The following is a 21,934-nucleotide window of genomic DNA, read 5'->3' as shown; positions in this document are numbered from 1 at the left end:
TAAGTGAACTATGAGAGCCGGTTCCCGTCTAAGACCGAGCCATTTTTTCTAAGGCTTGTCATTCAACCAATCAGAGAACAACAAGCAAAGCTGAGACACTTGGTTGTCCTGAATGCCAATCTGCCTTCCAAAAAATAGTTGAAGAAAATGTTAAATTAGTTATATATTTGTTGACAGTTGTGGTTGTTTTAATCACTATGGTTGAATGCTGCTGTTTTACACTTTGCAGAGTATTTGTTTATTTTATTACCCAGAAATGGATGATTATTTAATTTAATAAGCTATTTTGTAATATCTACCTTTTGGGTTCCATTGGCTATATTTCAGAGTTTACAAGTGATTTTTATTAAGGTGTTTAAATAAAAATCCAGTTATTTATACAATTTAATGTGTGAGTGCAATCAGTGAGTTATTACAAGACAGCCATAAAAACAAATGGCCATTGCAACACTATTTATTATTTTTAATATTGAACAATAATATTTTGTCCATATAGTCATATAAAATGTAGGTATTATTGTTCCGTACCAGTGGAAATAAGTGGTAAAACAAAGAGGCATTTAGGAGCTGAAGAGCCTAGCCAAAAGAGCCGAAATTCCCATCACTAGGGGATAAACTCATTTCCGATTGTTCCGCACAAACACACAGAGCACAAAAGTACCAAACAGTTATCAAAATCTTGCAAGTGTGACTGTGTAGGGTAACAAACTGACTGCATCGTCAACTGCCAAAACATCTTTAAAAGATACAGAGTACAAAGAGAGAGAGAGAGTGGAGCATATTCATTGTATCACAGATCAATAATATTCCAGAGTGAGAATTTAAAGTATAATAAGGGAATGCCTTTCTTTCTTCAGCAAACAAATTCTGTAATTGATTTATCCTATAAGTTGTCTGGGTGAGTCCGGAGCCCACCCAGAATCATTGTGCACAAGCCCGGACAGGTGCCATCACCTACGAGCCATCAACCGTCTGGAAGAGACTGCAGAACATCACCAGCTATAAAAGACCACCTCCACGGTTAATGGGAGATTGTCAGCTGGGTGATGAACTTAACACGTGCTACTGTAGGTTTGAAAAGCCCAGCACCACACAATAATTCACACTCTCCTAACACCCTGACATCCTTCCAGACACCCATTCAACCACATGCCCTGAAGATCTGTGTGGAAGACTTGCAAAAATTCTTCAAGAGACAAAAATTCCACTTTTCCACTGCATGGAACCTACACAACTCAGCACAGCTCTTTTGCTTTTTCACTGGCCAAATCGGGTACCTGGTCCCTGGAACCGGTTAAGTTTTCAGTCCCAGCCCGTTTGAGGTTCCAGCCATGCAGAGTAGGTACTAAATGGTGACGTGTAAACCGTGCAGAGCACTGATTGGCCAGAGCCATGTCAATCCCCACAAAATGCTGAGCCAATTCAAATCCAGCACAAACCACCGCTTGTAAAAGCTCTTAAGTTACCACAGCTTTCATGTTAATTTTTATGAGACTCACAACGGCAGCTTGTAACTTTACCTCAAGGTGTTTTGAAGAGGTTTATAAGCTCCTTGGGCCTATGGCGGACAAAAATTTCCAGTGAAAGCCGAACGTGCAAGTAAAACTCATCTGTAAGAACTGGGGCACGGAGCCGTGTTCAGTCCAAAAATCTAAAACGACACGCGAATATACGATGAGTAAACAGCGCCTAACTTTACCAACTTTCTTTACTAACTTTCCAGTAAGGGAACGAGGGAGGGGGGGGGGCATCACCGGCTCCATTTCACGGGAGAGCCCTGCTAGTGAAAAAGTGACAAGCTTTAAGCACGCCGAGCTGAGCTATGTGTAGTTGAGTCATGTAGAGTCGGACCCATGCAGTGGTAAAGCACCAAAATTGAGTAAGGCACAAGGCCCTGATGGAGTTTCACCCTCATGTCTGAGGGCCTAGGCAGAACAGCTTGCACATGTCTTCACTAAGATCTTCAACACATCACTGGAGCTGTGTGTTGTACCCTCTTGCTTCACTATCATACCCATCCCCAAGAAGTCAACCATCAAAGGACTGAATGATAACAGACCTCTTGCAACCTCTGTGGTCATGACATCCTTTGAGAACCTGGTCTTCACTCACCTGAAGGACATCACAAACCCCATTGGACACACTGCAGCTTGCATACCGACCCAAGATCAGTGGATGCTGCCGTGAGCAGGGGACTCCATGATACTCTCCAACACTTTGAACACCAAGGGGTATATGCAAGGATCCTGTTCTTGGACTTCAGCTCTGCCTTCAATGCAATAATGTGAGCTACTGTAACATAAACCAAATTCCTTTTATGTGTGAGCTTGATTCTGAGATTTTCATGGGTTCACTTTCCTCTTATTTGATCACATAGAGAGTTGTGGTCAGCTGTTCCAGTAACAGGGTTAAATTTGTACCATGGTACAATCACTAAATGCATACCTTAAAACAAACAATATACAATTAGGGAAGAAATGGATGCTGACCATACTGGAAGTGTGTGCCTGAAAGGACAGCATTATTCAGTCTAAAAGGGAACTTACTAAAGCACACTCTGCTAAAGCTGCAAAAAAGTAAACTGTCAGACCTAATGTTAAATACAGCAGATTTCTCTGTAGCACCCGGATCAGCAGCTAAACATCTTGGAACCACAATTGTTTCAGATCTATGACCTCGCTTATAACTCATCGGTCACTTCATCGGTCTTGAGGATAAGGATTATATCCGGATAAGGCCAAGCAGCATAAAGACGCAGACACACACACACACTAAGTTATAAGGCAAAATATTTATCTATATAAAAATGTTTAAGTGTCGGATCCACATCATCCATCCATCCATTCCATCCATTATCCACCGCTTATCCGGGTCCGGGTCGCGGGGGAAGCAGTCGGAGCAAAGAAACCCAGACCTCCCTCTCCCCAGCCACCGACTCTAGCTCAATTGGCTCAACCTCAACTGGCTCCTCTCGACGTGGAGGAGCAGCGGCTCCACTCCGAGTCTCTCCCGGATGTCCGAGCTCCTAACCCTGTCTCTAAGGGAGAGTCCAGACATCCTGCGAGGAAGACTCATTTCAGCCACTTGTACCCGCGATCTCGCTCTTTCGGTCACTACCCAAAGCTTGTGACCATAGGTGAGGGTTGGGACGTAGATTGAACGGTAAATCGAGAGCTTTGCTTTTTTGCTCAGCTCTCTCTTCACCACAACGGACCGGTACAGAGCCCGCATTACTGCTGATGCTGCACCGATCCGCCTGTCAATCTCACGCTCCATCTTTCCCTCACTTGTGAACAAGACCCCGAGGTATTTAAACTCCTCCACTTGAGGCAGGATCTCACTTCCAACCTGGAGAGAGCACTCCACCCTTTTCCGGCTGAGTACCATGGACTCGGACTTGGAGGTGCTGATCCTCAACCCTACCGCTTCACACTCGGCTGCAAACTGGTCCAGCAAGAGCTGAAGGTCCTGGCTCGATGAAGCCAACAAGACCACATCATCTGCAAAAATCAGACATGGAATCCTGATACCACCAAACCGGACACCCTCCGCCACTTGGCTACGCCGAGAAATTCTGTCCATAAAAATTGTAAACAGAACCGGTGACAACGGGCAGCCCTGACGGAGTCCAACTCTGACTGGAAACCAGTCGGACTTACTGCCAGCCATACGAACCAGACTCCTGCTCTGTTTGTACAGGGACTGGATAGCTCGTAACAAAGAGCCCAGTACCCCATACTCCCTGAGCACCCCCCACAGAATACCCCGAGGGACACGGTCGAATGCCTTCTCCAGATCCACAAAACACATGTAGACTGGTTGAGCAAACTCCCATGCACCCTGGATCCTGGAGCCAGGATCCACATCAGTGTTTCAGAAAACATGCGCAGGTTCCTTAAAATGTATTTAAACTTAAACTTAATTGACTTACCTACAGACAACAAAATTCAGACAACAGCATTAAAAACATCCATATTTCATTCATTTTTATATTAAATATTCTATTTTAACTGGTTGGTATGACTACATGTTCCTGCATATGCTTTGATTTCAAAATGACAAAAACAACATATAAGGGATTTTGTTCTGTAATACAAGATTGAACACAACTTTCTAATAATATCAAAATCTAGGAAATGGCTCTATCAGTGAATGTAAATATGCGTCAGATTTAAGAAAATACTAGTTTTCCTGAAGGTGATAATGTATCAGTGTCCTGACTTTTTTTGGCATTTGACAGCTGCTCTGAACGCACCCAACCAATGTTGGTTGACTAAGTACAAACACCATTTCCAGAAAATTGCAGCAACCCTAAAGTGGAAATGATGATTTCCAGAAAAGTTGAGAAGCTTCGCAAAATAGAAATAAAAACAGAGTGCAATGGTTTGCAAATAATTTAAACACTATATGTAACTGAAAATGTTGAAACTTGTAAAATGTATTGTTTTTTTATATATATATGCATTTCAAATTTGATGCCAGCAACAGCAAATCTCTTTCTCGCTTCCCTCATAATTGCCATGTGAGGCAAGTACCACAAAGATGTAAATAGATCTCACAAGAGGTTTCATGTCAAAATCCAAAAGTTACATAATGCAGTTTCTACCATGCTGAACGCAGCGTATTAACAACAGCAACACTAGTCTCTCTATTACCAATATGTGCAATAATATATCAATTTTGAAACTGTAATTTAAAGGTAATTATGCATCCATTGTTGACATACATTCAATCACTCAAAAAAAAAAAAAAAAAAAAGACAAATATTATCCATAGAACTTGGAACTCAATCAACCACCATTGGTAGAGAATTGGTATTTGGGTTCCAGAACTAAAAGTTCAACACTAGCATCTGACCTCACCAAGGTTTGCGTGGCTCAATGCAATTAAATCACAGTAATTTTTCCACAACTGGTGTAAAAAGACTTTCTATACAAGTAGAGGCCACTTAAGACAGGACAGAGTGTGGTTAACTAGCACTGCAGTGACGACCACTTATCAAGTTCAGGGTCATGGTGGGTCCGGGGCTTAGCCAGAATCACTGGGCAGGAACACACACTGGAGAGGACACCAGTCAATCACAGGGCACCACTCACACCTTTGAACACTTTTGAGTCACCAATCCACCTGTGCACCCAGAGAAAACCGATGCGGATTGGTTTTGTCAGAACACTACAAAATATAACCATTCATTCTTTAATTCATGCCTGTAACTGCTTATCCAGTTCATGGTCGCATTGGGTAAGGAGCATACTTGGACCTTGGGTGTCAGGCAGGAAACTGGAGCCACTAGATGAAACCTGCAGGCAGGGCTCAAACCTACAACTTTAGGACCCTGAAGGTTAGTTTTAAATGTTCAAACATTAAGAAAATGCAATATATGTGGATCAGCCATGAAAATTTCACCTCATTTCTGCACTTAGTCTTATTTCACCAGCTCTATTGACCATAAAAGTGAACTACAATTAGACTTTAGTCCATTTCTGGCTTCTTATATTAGGCCACTTTCATCCTGTTCTACATACTTCAGGACCCCACAGCACCACCAAAGCAGGTAGCATTAGGACAGAGGATCATTCACAGCACTGCAGGGATACTGATAATATGACAGCAGCAACAGTGTATGTCATACTGGTAAGCAACGATCAGACGCAGCAGTTCTGCTGAAGATGTTAAACACCTCAGTGTCAGTAGTCTGAGAACACTCCCAAGCATTAAAAATATTCAGGCCAGTCTTCGTGACCACTAATGAAGGACTAAAGGACAAGCAATCAAAACTGGATCAACAAATAAACTGATGAGCTTTACATGGAGAAGGTGTTTATAATAGTTACCAGTATAAAAACTCCAGTAACACTTGAGATCCACCAACCAAATACGATCTGCTCTGGATATCTGTTTTATTTCTGACCATTGAATGGCAGGGCAAAGTGGATAAAGTATGCAGAGCACAGAGAGCATAGCTGGTCAGTGGAGCTGATAAAAACGGGTTTTGGCATTTATCGGATCAGTGTATGTTCTAGTGACAGATGGAGTTGGGTCAAATCAAATTATGAATGAATATCAAATGCTATTTTTACCCTCAGTACGCAGAAATCAAAAATGTGTCATACTGGTCAATGTTCTTTTCTATTTGTTCTCAGATCACAAAATTAAAGGGCAAAATAAAGACAAAACAGGCATTTCTTACTTATCAGAGTCTTGGAATACTGGAACAGTATTTTAATGGTTATCATTAAATGGTTATCAAGTTATTTACACATGTAATCAGAAAAAAAGGAGAGAGAAAAAAAAAGTCCCTCCAAAGAGGTATAGGAGGAAAATGGAATGAGAGGGCCAAAGGGACAAAAAAAAAAAAAAATCCAAAAACTCAAATCAAGATGAACGACAGTACATTTCTTCAGCTTTTTTACAAAATACAAATTCAAAACGTTATAGAAAGCAGACTGTCTGATTCATTAGTCCAAATCTACTAAGTGGTGTTGAGTGGCAAGTTCGGGGGGGGGGGGGGGGGGGTGGGGGTTTCCAATACAAGAGGGGAGAGACGAAAAAAGAAAAAGGGAGGAAAAAAAACAAAAACAAATTTCTCGCTCAGGGATTTAAGCACTAAGCTGTAAGGGCAGAGTGATGACTAATAGCAGGGGAGAGTGAGATTATGCATAGACATCTAGAAGAAAAAGAGGGGAGAAATGAAAAACAAAAACACCACACGCTGAACAAAACTCAGGTTTGATATGACCATAAACAGCTCAACACATGGCTGTGTCACTGTCTTTCTGAATCAAATTAAACTGTGTGGCTCGCATTTGAAAGAGGGCACCTGCTGTTTTCTTAATTCTAGCAAGTCAAGAGCAATCAAGATATTCACCATCATGCCTACCATTGTCTTTGGCTTATAAAAACAAACAGTGACAAGCTTGTTCATGTACGGGTAAAAAGTAAATGAAACAGGCTACAAAAAAAAAAAAAAAAAAAAAAAGAAAAAAAAAAAAGGAAAAAATTGAATATCTAAATAAATCTACTGAACTCCATAGGTTGTTTAACATGTCAAGAAGAGAGTGATATAAGTCGACATAGCCTAAGATTGCCCATGCAATGTACAAGATGGTAAACAAATCCCAATTTACAAGCTTTGACAAAGTAATTCACAACCCCATTTTACACAGAATTACAAAAATATCTTTACATAGAACTTAGAACACTCTGTGTTGTCATAGCCTAATTTAATCTCAGAAAACATGATTCTTAATAACAACAATAAAAAAAGGATGAAGTTTAAACATCAGAGCTTAAAATAAGCTGTGTATATTGTGAAAAGTTTGAAAATTTTAGACAAAAGGAAAAGTGTTGTGTAACGTTATGAAATTTATTAAAAGCTGGAGAGGAAATTAAGAACAATCTATTACTTCGCAAGAAGTTCTGATAACTTCGAGATTTCAAGTACATGTCAAGGCCACTGAGGAAGCCTCCTCCAAATTAGAAGAAGAATTCTCATAACTTTCAGTTTGGAGATAAAATGCTCCTGACTACTGAGCTGAGAGGGTAACTTTACTCTGGTGCAAATAAAAGAAATGTCCATCCAATAATATTTAAGTCCATACAAACATAAGGGGTCCGAGAGAGAGAGAGAGAGGAAGGGGAAAAGAAAGAAGGGGAGGGAAGAAAGAAAAAAGAAAAAAAAAAAAAAAAAAAAAACACACAACCTGAAGGTTTTTTATTTTGTTTTGCTTTTTTTTTTTTTTTTTTTTCTTTTTAAACATGAAGACAGTCCTCCTGTTCTGATGGGCCAAATGACTGAAGTGTTTCTAATACCAAGTCCATGGTGAGAAGGAGAATTTATTTAATTTAAAATTAAAAAAACAAAAACAAACTGTCCAAATGATGGGGAGAGGAGACAAAGGACAAAAAATAAAAATAAAAAAATAAGGAGGGGGGGGCAATAGCGAGGGCAGGTTAATGATCCAAATATATTTGTACACTGGTTAAATGGAGTCCTTTCACACCTTTTCCTTCTATTGGCATAAATTGTACAGCCTGCTGAAAATTTGCCACACTGGAGCAGGAGTAACACTTGAGCCAAAGGAGGTGGTGGAGGGTGCCCACAGCATACTTATTTATAACCCTGCTGGTTCCAAGCCTGGCCATAGACTCCATAAGTAGGCATCTGCCAGCCATTGGGCACATACTGGCCCATCTGCTGCCCGTTGCCATAAGACTGGCCCCACTGGCCATACGGCTGGGCAGCATAGCCAGGGTTACTCTGTGGTGGACATGGAAAAAAGAAAGAATTACTTGAAGAATTTAAAACATTTCTATTCATATGGGTTTGGTGTTCTCATTTAAAGTCAACAAGCAAATAATGTTTTACAAATACAAAAATAAATAGCATGGTTTTCAAATATACCCATGTTATGATTAGCAAACATGTGCATCCTGATTTTCAAATTTGTGAATCACAAGTTTTTTGCCTGGTAAGTGTGCCAAAAGTCATGAGATATGCAACTAAATGCAAACTGACTCAAACATATATATCACCCTTCATCAGTAGGTAATGCTGTGGGTACACATTACCAGTGCCAAATTCCCATGACTCCCCAGGGTCACAGCAGTATGGGGACAACAAAATGTCATTCCTGCGTGTCTGTTTATAGTCTTGTGGGGCCATTCATTTGTACAAATCAGTTGACATTGGTTTGCCAATGTCCACTCAAGTTTGTGCTTGGTTAGAACTGCCACATGATTCACAAATTTGCATATCAGGATGTACCAATCGAGATATCATTGTAAATTTCATTGTAACTTTTGTATTTGTAAATGATTTGTATGGTAAGTATCAATTAGAAAACAGCTATTATTTGAAAGTCACATGCATTTGCAACACTTTGTATTGTAAAGCATGTTGTATTTGTTTGCAAACATTACTATATTTACAGAACGCATTGTTTATTTGTGACACTTGTTGATTTAGACACTAAATTAGCTCCATAAACAGGGTACTCATTGCTTATGTTGAGAGCTAGATGCACAATGAAAAACACAAGGACATAGAAAAGGAGCATGTACCTGAGGCATGGGCATCTGCTGCATGGCCCTCATGTCTGCAGTTTCTTTCCCCCAGTAGCACTTCACTGTGTGGCCCTCGATACATGTACCATTCACAGATACTATGGCATGTGCTGCACCCTCGTGGGAGTCAAACCTGCAAGCAGGGAGAAAGAAAAAAAAAATATATTCTTGTCCTTTCTCAATTTATTAATTTACTCACTGTATAAACAGTTACGGCCCATTTTTAAATATGTTAAAATGTAAAAACCAGTAACAGCTCAATATTTCCCCTCTTAATGACATCTACAAAAGAGGCAATAAGGCGAAATGATGGACCAAAATGGGAACTAGGGGTGGGCAATATGACCCTAAAATAATATCACGATATTTTAGGGTATTTCCACAATAACAATATCCTTGGTGATATGATGAAACAATGAAAAATACTTTTAATTGAGAACACTACTGCAACAAAAAAGGATATTAATATTATATTAAATATTTTAATAAAATGTAGAAGTTATTTATTAAGTTTTGTTTTATACATTCAGAGACACTTCCCAAACTACATCCTTGTGCATAAATGCAAATGTTATTGCAAATGACATGACATGATATATGGCACAGCCCTAATGGAAACTTAAAGTTTTGCCATGGTATAGCTTCATTATCAGTATCGAGGTTAGGGAGGTATCGTATTCAGTAAAACTCACCTGACAAACGAGTAGCCTTTATCTGGGAAAACCCTGATCTCCATGATCTGGCCAAATGGAGAAAAGGTCTGTCTCATCAGCTGATCTGCAGCAAAGAAATAAACAATTGTCAGAGTCTGGTGCCTACTGCACTGTGAAGATTCTGTGTGCATCTGCACCATTACAACATCTTGTGCTTCTGCTATCAATGAATTTCTGGGTATTGATTAATGTAGAAAATATGTCCAAATATGATCCAGACATTGGTGGTAGTGAATTTAGTTATTCTGTTAAAAATAAGGCTGACAGTTGATAGAGGTAATCAATGCATTATATTCAAGAAACTACTTACAATATTTCATGACCAATATATCCAGACACTAAGCCACAAACGAGCCCAAGTTCAGTAAATCCAAAGCCAATCGTGGGCTAAACAGGTATGGAACCCCCACAGCACTGGACTGTGGTGCAGGTTCCAGAATTTCAAGGTATCTTACAATTGTTCATACAGAGTAATGCAATACTTGCATTAAAAACAAAATTTGATACTTGACACCAGATTCAAAATACAGAGCTCCAGTTATCTGAACACTGTAATTTGAAAATTGAAAAACCACAGAAAGGGGGGAAAAACAAAAAACAAAACACCAATATATTCCTGGTCAAAGTTCAGTGTAGGCTTACAACCTGGCTCTCCACTTTGTAGTAAATGATTTTTTTACATTTATTTACAGGCCAGGGGGTGTTTTAATTTTGGACAGTTTCCCAATGTCTTGGATTGGAATGAATGAGAACATTCATTGGACCTGTCCTTGCTCACAGGTTGCATGTTTGAAACCCATGCACTTAACTATGTAGCACTTATTTAATTTAATAGAGTTAATCTAGATGGCCAACCTCCATCATGGATTGGAGGAAGAGGACAGTGCTGTTCCTTCACTCCCACCAATTTCTTTTTATTGGCCTAATCTTTCAGTCTTTCATGATATCAACAAACCTGTGAGGCCAGAGGTGACTCCTCCACAGTACACAGTGCAGTTACTGGGGCTGGATTGGCTCAAGACCTCCTCATAGGACAGGTGCTTGGTATTACCTGCTTGCAAAATAAAAAATAAAAAAAAATAAAAAAGAAACAAAAGAAAGATAGGTTAGTGGCTAGAACATTTAGATCCAGAAAGCACTTCTGCAAGATTTTCCCTTCCAAATGCTTATAGAAAATGCATACAGTTGTATTCAAGTGTGGACATACAGGTAAAGTTGTGAGAAGTAGATTTTTTTTAATAAAATACAAATCCTCCGAAACAAATTAAATGGCATTTCTGTACATTTTAATTCACAATTTGATTTAAACCCTCAGTATTTAAAGATATCCTATCCTATATAGGAGTAATAAACAAACAAAATGGTTACAGCAATTGAGATTTTATTTGTTTATGTTACTTGCAAACTGCTTCCTGGAAAAACAATTATACATTTAAGCATTTGCATACAAGTGTATCACTTTTCTAAAGCAGACTTACTCTCATAATTGGACTTGGGTGCAGGTGGTTTCCTAGTAGCCCAATTGGTTCTGATCTGCCTGCCTCCAAGCCACTGGCCGTTCATCTGCTGAATGGCATTCTCAGCATCCTATTAGTAAAAATCACAATTACATTAAACAACCTCAGCAAATGTGTCAAGTTCATTTCAACTGTGAAAAAAGGAACAACCGTTGAATCAATGTGGAAAATGTTACAGTCTGCAGTCATGTTTGGCAGTACACTCTAAACCAGGGGTCTTTAAATTATGGCCCGCTGTTTTAATTTGACAGGCCCCTTTAACAACAGCAGCAGAGCCCATTCACATCACTTCTCGCTGAAAAGCACATATATGGTCCCAATTTGAGAAGTTTTCCAAGTACACTCTCACGTACTGTAAAATTCAATGTAGATGCGGAACGAACTGCCATCCTGTACTCCAGTGACTTTACATTCTCTAAATATTACGGCTTTATTCTCATAAAAAGATGACTAACTTCAATATATGTATGGCTTTATGACATGACATACAGTTTTTCAAGCTGTTGTGTTCTCTGGCTGGAGTTGGACTCCCAAAAGACTGAAAAACTGAACTGGTCATTTGATTAAAATGTTTGAGGACCCCTGCTCTAAACTGTAACAAATGGTCCATATTTGAAAGCCATTTACATGGCTCTACCCACTGAACTATACCTGCTCTGCAGACTACTGCACTCCACTAGCTACAGTAGGTCATTACACCCCAATTCTGCAAGCATCCCCACTGCAATTAAAGCTAACCTGGGGCACAAACCTGTACATCAACCCCCAATATCCCCCAAAAACACCATTATGAATCTCTAGAGAAACTCTGAAGTATCATGTCCTTTCACACATGAAGTGCACAGTGGGAGATTTTATGAATCAGGTGTACTCTCGCAGCAGGGAATAAACACCTGCTTTAGGCATGGAGCAGTGCCTGTAGGAGAAACTCCAGAACATTATCCTCCTAGCGGCCTAGTAAAGACTCCAGGTAAAGTCTGAGTAATGTCCAGGATGAATGTTGCGGGTGGTCACATTCACACAACTCCTCCAAGTAAACTCCATAACATTCCTGGATTACAGTGAATGTGTGAAATGAGTAATAGTGTTTATCACCATGATGCCTAGCAAAATGCTTTATAAAATCTGATACAGCCCAATCCTCATCTGCAACTAAATCAGCCCTTCTGGACAAGAGTCTCCCCAAGCTTGCTGTATATGTCTATACTTATTTACCCATTTGTTAATGAAGGAGATGAAGCCATATCCTTTGGACTTCCCAGTAGCCAAGTCTTTCACCACACGAGCATCACTAAAACAAAAAAGGCAAGCATGTGAAACAGACTGAATTTAAACAAATTTGCATATAAATCAAAGGGGATATGAGAAATATGTTACTTAATCATCATCATGGAAAATCTGATACTTTGGTTATAATCTAAAGACGCAAAATGTATTGTTTTAAAAGGGCTATCTATCTCCACCTCAGAGATCAGCACTATTATGGCCATCTCTTGGCAAAAGAAGAGATACCTAGAGACTAAATACACCAACTGATGAATTTTTCAGTGGCAATTTTATCCCATTCTTCTAAAAACAAGTCTTAAGATGAGCATCAGTACAAGACCTTCATTGTCGCATTTTGCATTTTAAAAAGGTGCCTCTAACTCTGAGGTATGTACAGCCTACAGGAGGCTAATGTCGCACCACTTTTCACGTCTGCAGCCATGCCTGTATAATGCATGCAGAATATGGTTGTGTGTTGTCTTTTTAAAATATGCATAGACATCCCTGTATCATGACAGACCTTGGCGAAGAACTTTTAGCTAGTAAAAAAGTTTGGATGGTCGTCTTGTTCTTTAGTATTTGTGGGGGGAAAAAATGGCCAAAGTTTTCCTGAGCCTATGTGGATACACTGATAAGGAATGAATGACAGTTCTTTAAGAAGTGCCATTTAAGGGACCAGAGATTAGTGTTATTCATTATTAACACTGTTTCAACCCTATCCTAACTTTAAAAAACAAACCAGCTTCCTTTTTAACTACATTTTCCATACAATTCCAACTCATTCTACTTTATTTTTTGTTGGGTTGGGGGGGGGGGCGCGCAACACTTGACAATAAGAAAAACAACGAAATTAGAGCTTTTTTGCAAGCAACAAATCATAAATCTCATTTGACTTGATCCTCGACAAATCAAAGTTTATAAAACTAACCTAGAAGGTAAAACCTTTAACAAATTGAACCAGATACAATGCTTTAGAAAACAAGATGCATGTTTGTCTGCATTTATTTAGGGAGAAGAGAGTGATTTGAGTAACACCGAATTTTCCCCATGGATTATCAGTCAAATGAAGGAAACATGAGCCGACTGCTGCACATTAGGGATATATGGACATTACAGCTAGCAAAATATTTTAACTTATCATCAAAATGAAACTTTGTGAAGTTTGTAAAAATGTACGGAAAGCCTTGATTAGCACATCTATACATAGCAATGACAAAAATATTTTACAAATTTAATAAAAGTGCACAGGACAAAACAGAATAAAGCATCGGCATTCTATTATTTTGCCTTTTTTCCACTTTAAAAAATTCTGCTGTTTTATTGGTAAGCCTAGGCTCTAGAAACATAGAAACTACTGTACAATTTAAAGAGGATTAAACATGTATGTTAAAGATGTGTGGGAAACATCTTTAACTTGATCAACCCTTGTATGTATACTGTCAGTATTGTTGGATGCAACATTTAAATAAATAAATTAATTAACTAAAAACACTATTCATAAACAGTATACTCACGATATTTTCCCAAAGGGAGCAAATGCAGCTCTGACATCATCTGTGGAGATTTCAGGACTCAGATCACCAACAAAGACATGGAAGTGGTCTGAAATTAGAAAAAGGAAATTTTAATATAAAATTATCTATTAAAAATGGGCCTCGAACTGATATGCTTCTTATTTTTTCAAGCACGTTGTTCTGTAATGGTGCTTTCAAAACAAATTTGAGAACAAGCCATTTTCTGATTGGCTACTCTATCAGGTATTATCGAAGAAGCTGTCAGAAAGTCAGAAACGCTTCAAAATTATCAAAAATGGGTAAAGCAACTATACAGCGATCAGCCACAATATTACAACCAACTACTTATTTCTAAACTCACTATCCGTTCTCTCAACTCCACTGTCCACAGGAGCACTTTGTAGTTCACCAACTACAAACTGGAGCCAATTTGTTGTTCTGGGTAAATTGTTTCACCCCATTCTTTTAACGGTCAGGACCACCACAGAGCATGTATGTATTTGGGTGGTGGATCATTCACAGCACTGCAGTGACAATGACATGCTGGTGTTTGTGATGTGGTGGTACAAGTGGATCAGACAGCAGTGCTGCTGGATTTCTTTTAAGCCTTCAGTGTCACTGCTGGATTGAAAACAGTCTCAAACAGCTCACTGCAGCCTGTGTCCACTGATGGAGGACTTCCAACAAAAACTGGGCAGGAACAGGTGACTCTCTTTACATCTACAAGGTGGACCAACAAGGTAGGAGTATCTAACAGATTGGACTACTGTGTCTGATCCAGTCATACCAATGCAACACCCACCAACACATCACCACCACGTCTATGTCACTGCATAGGTCAGAATGATCCACCAACATGCTCTGAGAGTCCTCTGGGGGTCCTGACTATTTGAAAACCAATGCAAAAGGGGAAAAAAAATAAAAAATAGTCTTTAGGACAACAAATGGACTGTAGTCTGTAAGTGTAAGGTCAGTGAAACGCAATGAACCCTGTAGAATCAAGGAGATGGTCATAAATTTTATGGTTGATCGACGTATAGAAATGTTTTGTGACATCACAAAAACAACAAATGTACACTTCTCTGTAAACAGACTAATGTTTTGAAACCAATATGGCAAAAAATTTAAATAAAAAGAGAGCTCCTCCATAATCTTGGCTATTTTATGGAAATACACCCAGACAGAGGCAAATCTGGTACCTGTCCCCTGGATACAGCTACCTTAGTTCTTGCTTGCATGCAGTTCCAAACATGAGTAGGGACTAAACATGTATAAACATTGCAGAGCGTTGACTGGGCACAGAGACTTGTTTACATTGCGTAATACAGACCTCCAGAACAAACTACCTGCTTGTAAAATCTCCAAGCTACAGTATTGATTACATTTTGTTTTAGCTGATTCAGCAGCTCGCAAAATTATGCCGTGTTTTTTATTTTTGATGGTTCAAAATACTACAAACAAACTCAAGCTTACAGCCAGGTGCAAAAAGAAACTGTCTGACCTGAGGCACAGACACCTACTACAAGAAAAACTAAAAGACAATTACTTAAATTTTATAGATTCCATTGTTTCCAAAGCCAGCGGTACCCGTTAGATGGTTTTTTGCAATGCCGCCAGCTACATTGCGGGGCATGGGGCTTTACAATGAAAAAGTCACGAGGGACCAAGTTAGCACACCCGAGTACATCCATGCAGGTCCCACTCAGTGAAAAATCACCATTTTACAACAACAAACTAAGATTGTCAACACTTACTGCTTGTATCTTTCTTCTGGCTGCTTGGCATCGAGGCCCAGTTGACTTTCATGTCCTGCAAAGAATAATACAATGCAAAAATAGCAAAACATTAAGATAGATGAAAAATTAAACAAACAGACGAAAAGAAAGCTTGCAACTTACTTAGAGTGACAAATGAGTCTCCAAACGTAGTAACAGACTGATGAACAAAACGATAATGATTTTGTAAAAGAAACTAAACTTAAATCAGAAAAAAGATTCCGGTCCATCACTCAAGGCATCAAAAAATAGCTATTAAAAATATTAAGGGAAGGGAAAAAAAAAAAAAAAAAAAAATCTGTAAATAGAGACTTACAAAAGAGTGACACTATCAACTTGTATTACTCCTCAAATGGTCCTTCATTACCTGTTGAGGATAAAATATTTTCATTGAATATATTTTTACCAAGGGGGTTCTGGTGGAGGAGGCCTGGTGTGGATGGAGTAGAATAAGAACAAGCACAGGTGGGGGGGGGAATAAAATATATATATATGACGTATATAGAATATAGTTTCCTCCCGATATATGGCTCTACAACTGAAAGTGGATTGCTTGCTTTCTTTCCATCAGGAACATGCCTACCTATGACTGTCCAATGACTAAACGGATTGTAGAAAATGTGCAATACAGATTCAGAGCAAATAATTAATTTATGTTCAAACTCAACTATGCCAGGGTTTCTGCTCTACTGGTCCAATTCTCTCATTTAAAAGATGGCAAAACATTTTGCCACACAACCATTACCCCACAACACAGCCACCTATGGACCTTTAGCCTGAATTTTTACTTACAATTTTCAACAAGTTCACAGTGAAATGTCTCTAAACTTGTAGATGTGTGGACGACAAAGAAAAAAAAAATCGTATATATGCGCCTGTTACTCACTATGCATCACTCTTTAGTTCTTGATACTCCATAAATCAAAATGTTCTTTTAAACAGGGGAGAAAAATACTATACTACTAAACTTTATAAAAAACTCTCGCTATGTAATGACACAGTTCAGTGTTCTTTATTATACTGGTGACATGCATCATTCTTGCTGAAATTTTATCAGGAAATATAACCAATCCTTTGAGTTGTGTCTCAAACTCAGTACCACAATAAAGGGGAGGGAAGAGAAGGGGGAGGACTCTTCAGTTACTCCTACATTAGACTCAGACGCTCTGTTCAAAAGCCAATGGAGATTCTGAAACTTACAGTGCACTAATCTGGCCTCACTGTGAGGATTCTGCCAGTTGCGTTCCAAATGGCTCCCAGTTCATCTGCGCATATGCACTTCCATGTGCCTTTTTGTACTGGCTCTACCCATGAATCATTAAGACTGCCTCCCACACGTCATGCCAAAATAGCACATTTATGATTGGTCCTTGTGTCAAATTAATTTTCCTTCAATAGTAGGCGGTTCCTGGCCATGTTAAGTGGCAAAAGGCATCCCATATTTCCTAGAGAGTCTGGCAATGCAAGACTATCCCTACACAGTCTCAACCACAGATGCCCCACCCACAAGTAGACAGAGTCCAATTCCTTCAGTGTGTTAAGCTATCTTCACTGAGGATTCTGCCTGTTGCATCCTGAGTGTCTATCTGTACATCCATGTACATGCACTTCCGTGTATTATTTTGTACTGCTTCAATGTAGTCTGACTCAATTTTCAACATTGCCTCCTTCGACAAGTCATGCCAAAATAGTTCTTAAATTTATAATTTCAGATAGAAACAAGGCACATCAATGAACGTTAAACTCCAAAACCCCTCAATCTCCACCATCTCCCATGGCCCAATTCTTAAGAGATGGTCAGGAATTGGCCGCAAATAATATTGTTTAACGTCTTACTATGACCAATTTGTGCTCTATTATAAAGGCAGCAAAAATCTAATGAACAATTACTAAAATGCATCCTCTTTCCTTATTTTAGTTCAGTACAAAAATCAGGACCCATTAAAGAAGTTGATGCTATGGAGAATAAATGATCAGCATGATCATCTCTTCATTCAAATTTCTGAATAATCAGTGTTCAGTGCTTGGGCATAGGATTCTAAGAAAAGAAAAATATATAAAAAAGAATAAAATAATGAGGGGAAGGTTCATGGTCCACAATCATACCTGCTTTTGTACAGATTTTCCACAAAAAGGTTCACAATAAAATCCAAAGCAGCTTTATAGTTACAAAGTAAATTTTAATTTTATATATATAATATAAAATTAATAATAATAATAATAATTAATATATATATAAACCCTATGCACTCAATGTTATTAAAATATACACAACATCTTTTGTATGGCTTCTTGTGATTATACAACGATCGACCCTAACATTATGACCACCTCCTGCTTTCTATACTCACTGTCCATTCCTCTCAGCTCCACTGTCCACAGTAGCACTTTGTAGTTTTAAAATTACAGACTGGTTCCCATTTGCCCTCATTCACCCTTCAAATGGTTAGAACCCCCACAGAGCAGGTATGATTTGGGTAGTCGACATTTCTCATCAATGCTGTGAGACTCACGTGGTTGTGGTGGTATTAATGTGTGTTGTGCTGGTATAAGTGGATCTGATCAAGTGACACTGAGGGCTTTAAAAACTCCAGTAGGACTGAGGTACATCAGGGTGTAATTATAAAACTACAAAAGACAGTTGAGCTGAAGGAATGGACAGTGTGTAGAAAAAAGGAGATGGTCCATTGGTTATGGTTCTTTGGTGTGTGTACACATACATGTGTGTGTGCAGGAAACAAGTGATTGCTTGGTACTACATACCAGTTAGCTCCAAGATAACATCTAGGCAAAGCAATTGAAATATTGAGTTAAAAGCCTGTGCAAAATTGTTGTTCATATTTGTACTAATGTAGTTGCCCTTTCTTACTTGCACGTTCTATTCCATATTAAACGATAATGCGTTTTTCACCATTTATGACACAACATAAATCTTAAAAATTAAAAAACGGTAGCTTGCATTAAGAAGCCAAATTGGCACACTTCCTAAACCCTGGTCATGTCATTAGAAGACTAGGTTAAATCCCCTATGATGTTTCAGTCATCTAAGGCCAAGAGTCTAAATCTGCATATTCACTGTTGGTCATATTTTGAATTAGTGCTGCAGCTTAGTTGTGTTCTTGTGCCTTTATTAGTTCCAAAGTCATATATAGTTCATAAAATAATCAATATAGCGCACTGGATGAGTTTAAACTTTAAAAAGGTGATGTTTAGAGGATGTTTCTTCACCAATTGCTAGCTCTCCGGCCTGTTTGCATGCAGGAAAAAAATTACACAGCCCTAGTTCAGTAAATGAGAAATAAACTAAGTGGCTTGTTCTTAATTTGCTCAGGCTTTCTCAGAGCATTGCTGGCTGAGCCACAGAAGAAAAACAGCATCTGGGGGCATTTGGATGGTTGAAAGACCTCCAAATGTTAGAAAGCATAAAAACATATCAGGATATTGCTCTATTCTTTTTCCACGTGGGCAATACTGACTTATTTTTGCTGTTTCAGGTGTATTATATAAGCGGGAAAGTGGAATCTGACTGCTACATTTACATTAAAGTAAAAGACATAAGTGTTACAAACTAAACAGCTAAACTTACAAATAAGTTTCTGTGGTAATTCAAACAGTAAAAAAAAAAAAAAAAAAAACCATCCATAGACAAGTTCAATTTCAACAATGTATAGTTCGTTTCTTACTCAAACACACCATTCCAACTTAGGAGATATGGAGCTTCTGAATGAAGAACAAACCAAAGGGGGGGCTTTATTTTGGTGTGAGAACAGCAGTTCTCCAGAACAATCTACTTTCCTTTTAAAAAGGGTACTTCGAGTATGTTGCATATCATTTATAAAAAGGGTATCTATTTTAAATAATCGACTGGTTGAGATAAGGTAAGAGCCAAAATCTGCCATTTCAAAAAGTTTCAAAGTTTAAAAAAAAAAAAAAAAAAAAAACCCTTCTTATTAAACCTTAGACTTCATGCTTTTTTTTAAAATATAGATTTAAACAATAAAGAAGCTGAAGTGAGGGCACATATACAGACACTTCTGATTTAAGCTCTATCACTTACCTGATGAGACCACTCTGATTATACCACATTTAATACAAACCTAAGTTATAGCCTTCCACACATACAGCTAATGCTGTACTTACCTTTCCTAAAATTTTCCTCCCGTTCATGGCAGCTAGTGCAGCAGCAGCATGAATGTGCTCATAGAACTCCACAAAGCAGTAAGGATCATTTCCTGCTGTCTAAAAAGAAAAAAAAACCACAATGTTTGAAACAACTTTACCCAACAATATGTTAAAGTACCTTTCCATAGTCTGCTACTCACATCAATTATCATTTTACAACTCTTGCACGGGCCAATCTGGGTGAAGACCTGTAAGATGAGGGCCTCTGTCACATCCCTTGAGAGGTTCCCCACATACCTAAAGAAAAGGAATAAATGGATTCACCATAAATGAGATTGAGCTAATATTCAAGTGTTAACAAATGTAATATTCACTTATTTCAAAAATGTATTTAAACATGACTAGTTTTAGGACGTTTTTCCTCTTATAAATTGCAATAAATAGTTCTACTCAATTGGTTTTCGGGCAGCAAGTTAAACGTCGAATAAGAACCACAGTACCCATATTAATCTCAGCTCTTTAGAATTCTGTAGGACTTATGCTAAGTGTATCCTAACTGCAAGTGAAAAGTGAGCGTAAAAGCAGATCTATATGATATGTCACAGTATATCTACACTACACATGTCAAGTCATGTATAAATGAGTCAGAAATCTACCCAATTCTTTTGGGTTTTTTTACCTGCTCCCTAGGCTCCTGTTATGGCTACCAGAAGCTATGAGCATGAGTGTATAATAATGATTACTAATTATTTTTTATTGCTGTGCAATGACAAAAGAATCGTTCATGTTATATCTGCCTTTGGTAACTTAGTAAGGTATTGTTTTAACGAAAATTTGCAGACAAGGAACGTGCAAAATTATCGCGATACTGATATCATCAATATCGTCCAGCCCTCGCATGGGAGCCGGCCATGCCTGTAGCAGCAGGCTTCGCTGCTGCCACGTTTTCATCTCAGCTAGCGAATTACTCAATTCACTTCAATTACGATGCAATAAATCTCCAGGAAAACGAGGATTAAACCTGGGGCGTCGTGGTGTTCAATTTCCACTAATTATAGTCATGAAATTGTGTTTTTAAGCGCAAAATCAGCTGAAGGGGCACAAGCAACCACAGTAACAAAGCGCTTTCACAGTCGAGTTTAACCGGAGGCGCTCAGTGAGAGACATTCTGCAAACTGACTAAACAATGAAGTTACTAAAGATAAAGACTATCACACCATGCGGGGCATGAGCGATCGACTCCCAAAATAAAGCTATCATCTAAAATACGTGAACAATCATGTATTCAAATGTGTTGACCAAATTAAAGAAATGTAGCTAAGAAAAAAAAGACTCGCTAAATCAACACTCTCTCACTTTACAGGTCATAAGGTACAAACGATGTTTAAGATCGTGGTACAACTGTGTTAGGCCTCTTAGAGCTCTACATTTATGTACTGACCCTGCTACTTTCCATTCTGATTCATTTTAACATCGAAGGGGCTGCGTTCATCTCCTCCTGGAATTCCCCGTTCCACCTTAAATGGTGCAACGGTGAACGGCAAATCAGGCGCCACCGACCGCACGCTTTAAGGTGGACCGGAAAATTCCAAACAGAAGCCAATTTCAGACTAGTCTTCAAAGACTTCCGAACTGAGTCGGGTTGAGTACATTAGTTAGCATAGACTTCAAAATTAAACCCCGGTGTCATTCGCTCTCGGTCACGCTCTGCACTTGCTCCTTGTTTTAAACGAGTTTTGTCGCTGTGTGCCGCATGATGCTAAGCTAACGCTAGCCGCTGGCTTTTCTTCGCAGTAACGACCTCATTCCTACTCACAGCGTTTTGGGTTGGTCGTCGTCCATCATAATGTCGTCTGAAGGCTTCAAATGTTTCGTTAAAAGTGAATATTTTCGACGTTACGCACGATTTAAAGAGTCCAATCTCAGTCTTTTGTGCGCTAGAGTAACTTCCTCTAACGTTA

General features: G+C 38.8%; 1 protein-coding gene across 2 annotated transcripts; it reads right to left on the bottom strand.

The window, feature by feature from the left end:
* Positions 1-6,592: 6,592 nt before the first annotated feature.
* LOC136676375 (cytotoxic granule associated RNA binding protein TIA1-like) lies at positions 6,593-21,924 on the bottom strand. Of its 2 annotated transcripts, none has more exons than XM_066653325.1 (11): positions 21,790-21,924; positions 20,174-20,270; positions 19,992-20,090; positions 15,831-15,885; positions 14,077-14,164; positions 12,512-12,587; positions 11,258-11,366; positions 10,735-10,833; positions 9,759-9,843; positions 9,064-9,199; positions 6,593-8,260 (listed from the first exon to the last, which is right to left on the bottom strand). In XM_066653325.1, exons 1-11 carry the CDS (start codon positions 21,816-21,818, stop codon positions 8,111-8,113), a joined length of 1,023 nt encoding a protein of 340 aa, XP_066509422.1. In that variant the 5' UTR covers positions 21,819-21,924; the 3' UTR covers positions 6,593-8,110. The 2 variants fall into 2 exon arrangements, with proteins under 2 accessions (XP_066509422.1, XP_066509423.1); XM_066653326.1 differs by having other exon boundaries at positions 10,735-10,830.
* Between the last annotated feature and the right edge of the window lie 10 nt (positions 21,925-21,934).

Source organism: Hoplias malabaricus, chromosome X2 (assembly GCF_029633855.1).
Source record: "Hoplias malabaricus isolate fHopMal1 chromosome X2, fHopMal1.hap1, whole genome shotgun sequence".
In the NCBI taxonomy this organism is placed as follows: domain Eukaryota; kingdom Metazoa; phylum Chordata; class Actinopteri; order Characiformes; family Erythrinidae; genus Hoplias; species Hoplias malabaricus.
This window is presented reverse-complemented; position numbering and strand designations above follow the sequence as displayed.

Bases quoted from the DNA above. Each gene is read 5' to 3' on its own strand.
- LOC136676375 (XM_066653325.1), bottom strand. From the start codon at position 21,818: ATGATGGACGACGACCAACCCAAAACGCT. The intron at 15,886-19,991 runs GTAAGTACAGCA...TATTCTTTGCAG, and splicing joins GGAGGAAAATTTTAGGAAAG to GACATGAAAGTCAACTGGGC. The intron at 9,200-9,758 runs GTGAGTTTTACT...CCCTGCTTGCAG, and splicing joins AAAGGCTACTCGTTTGTCAG to GTTTGACTCCCACGAGGGTG.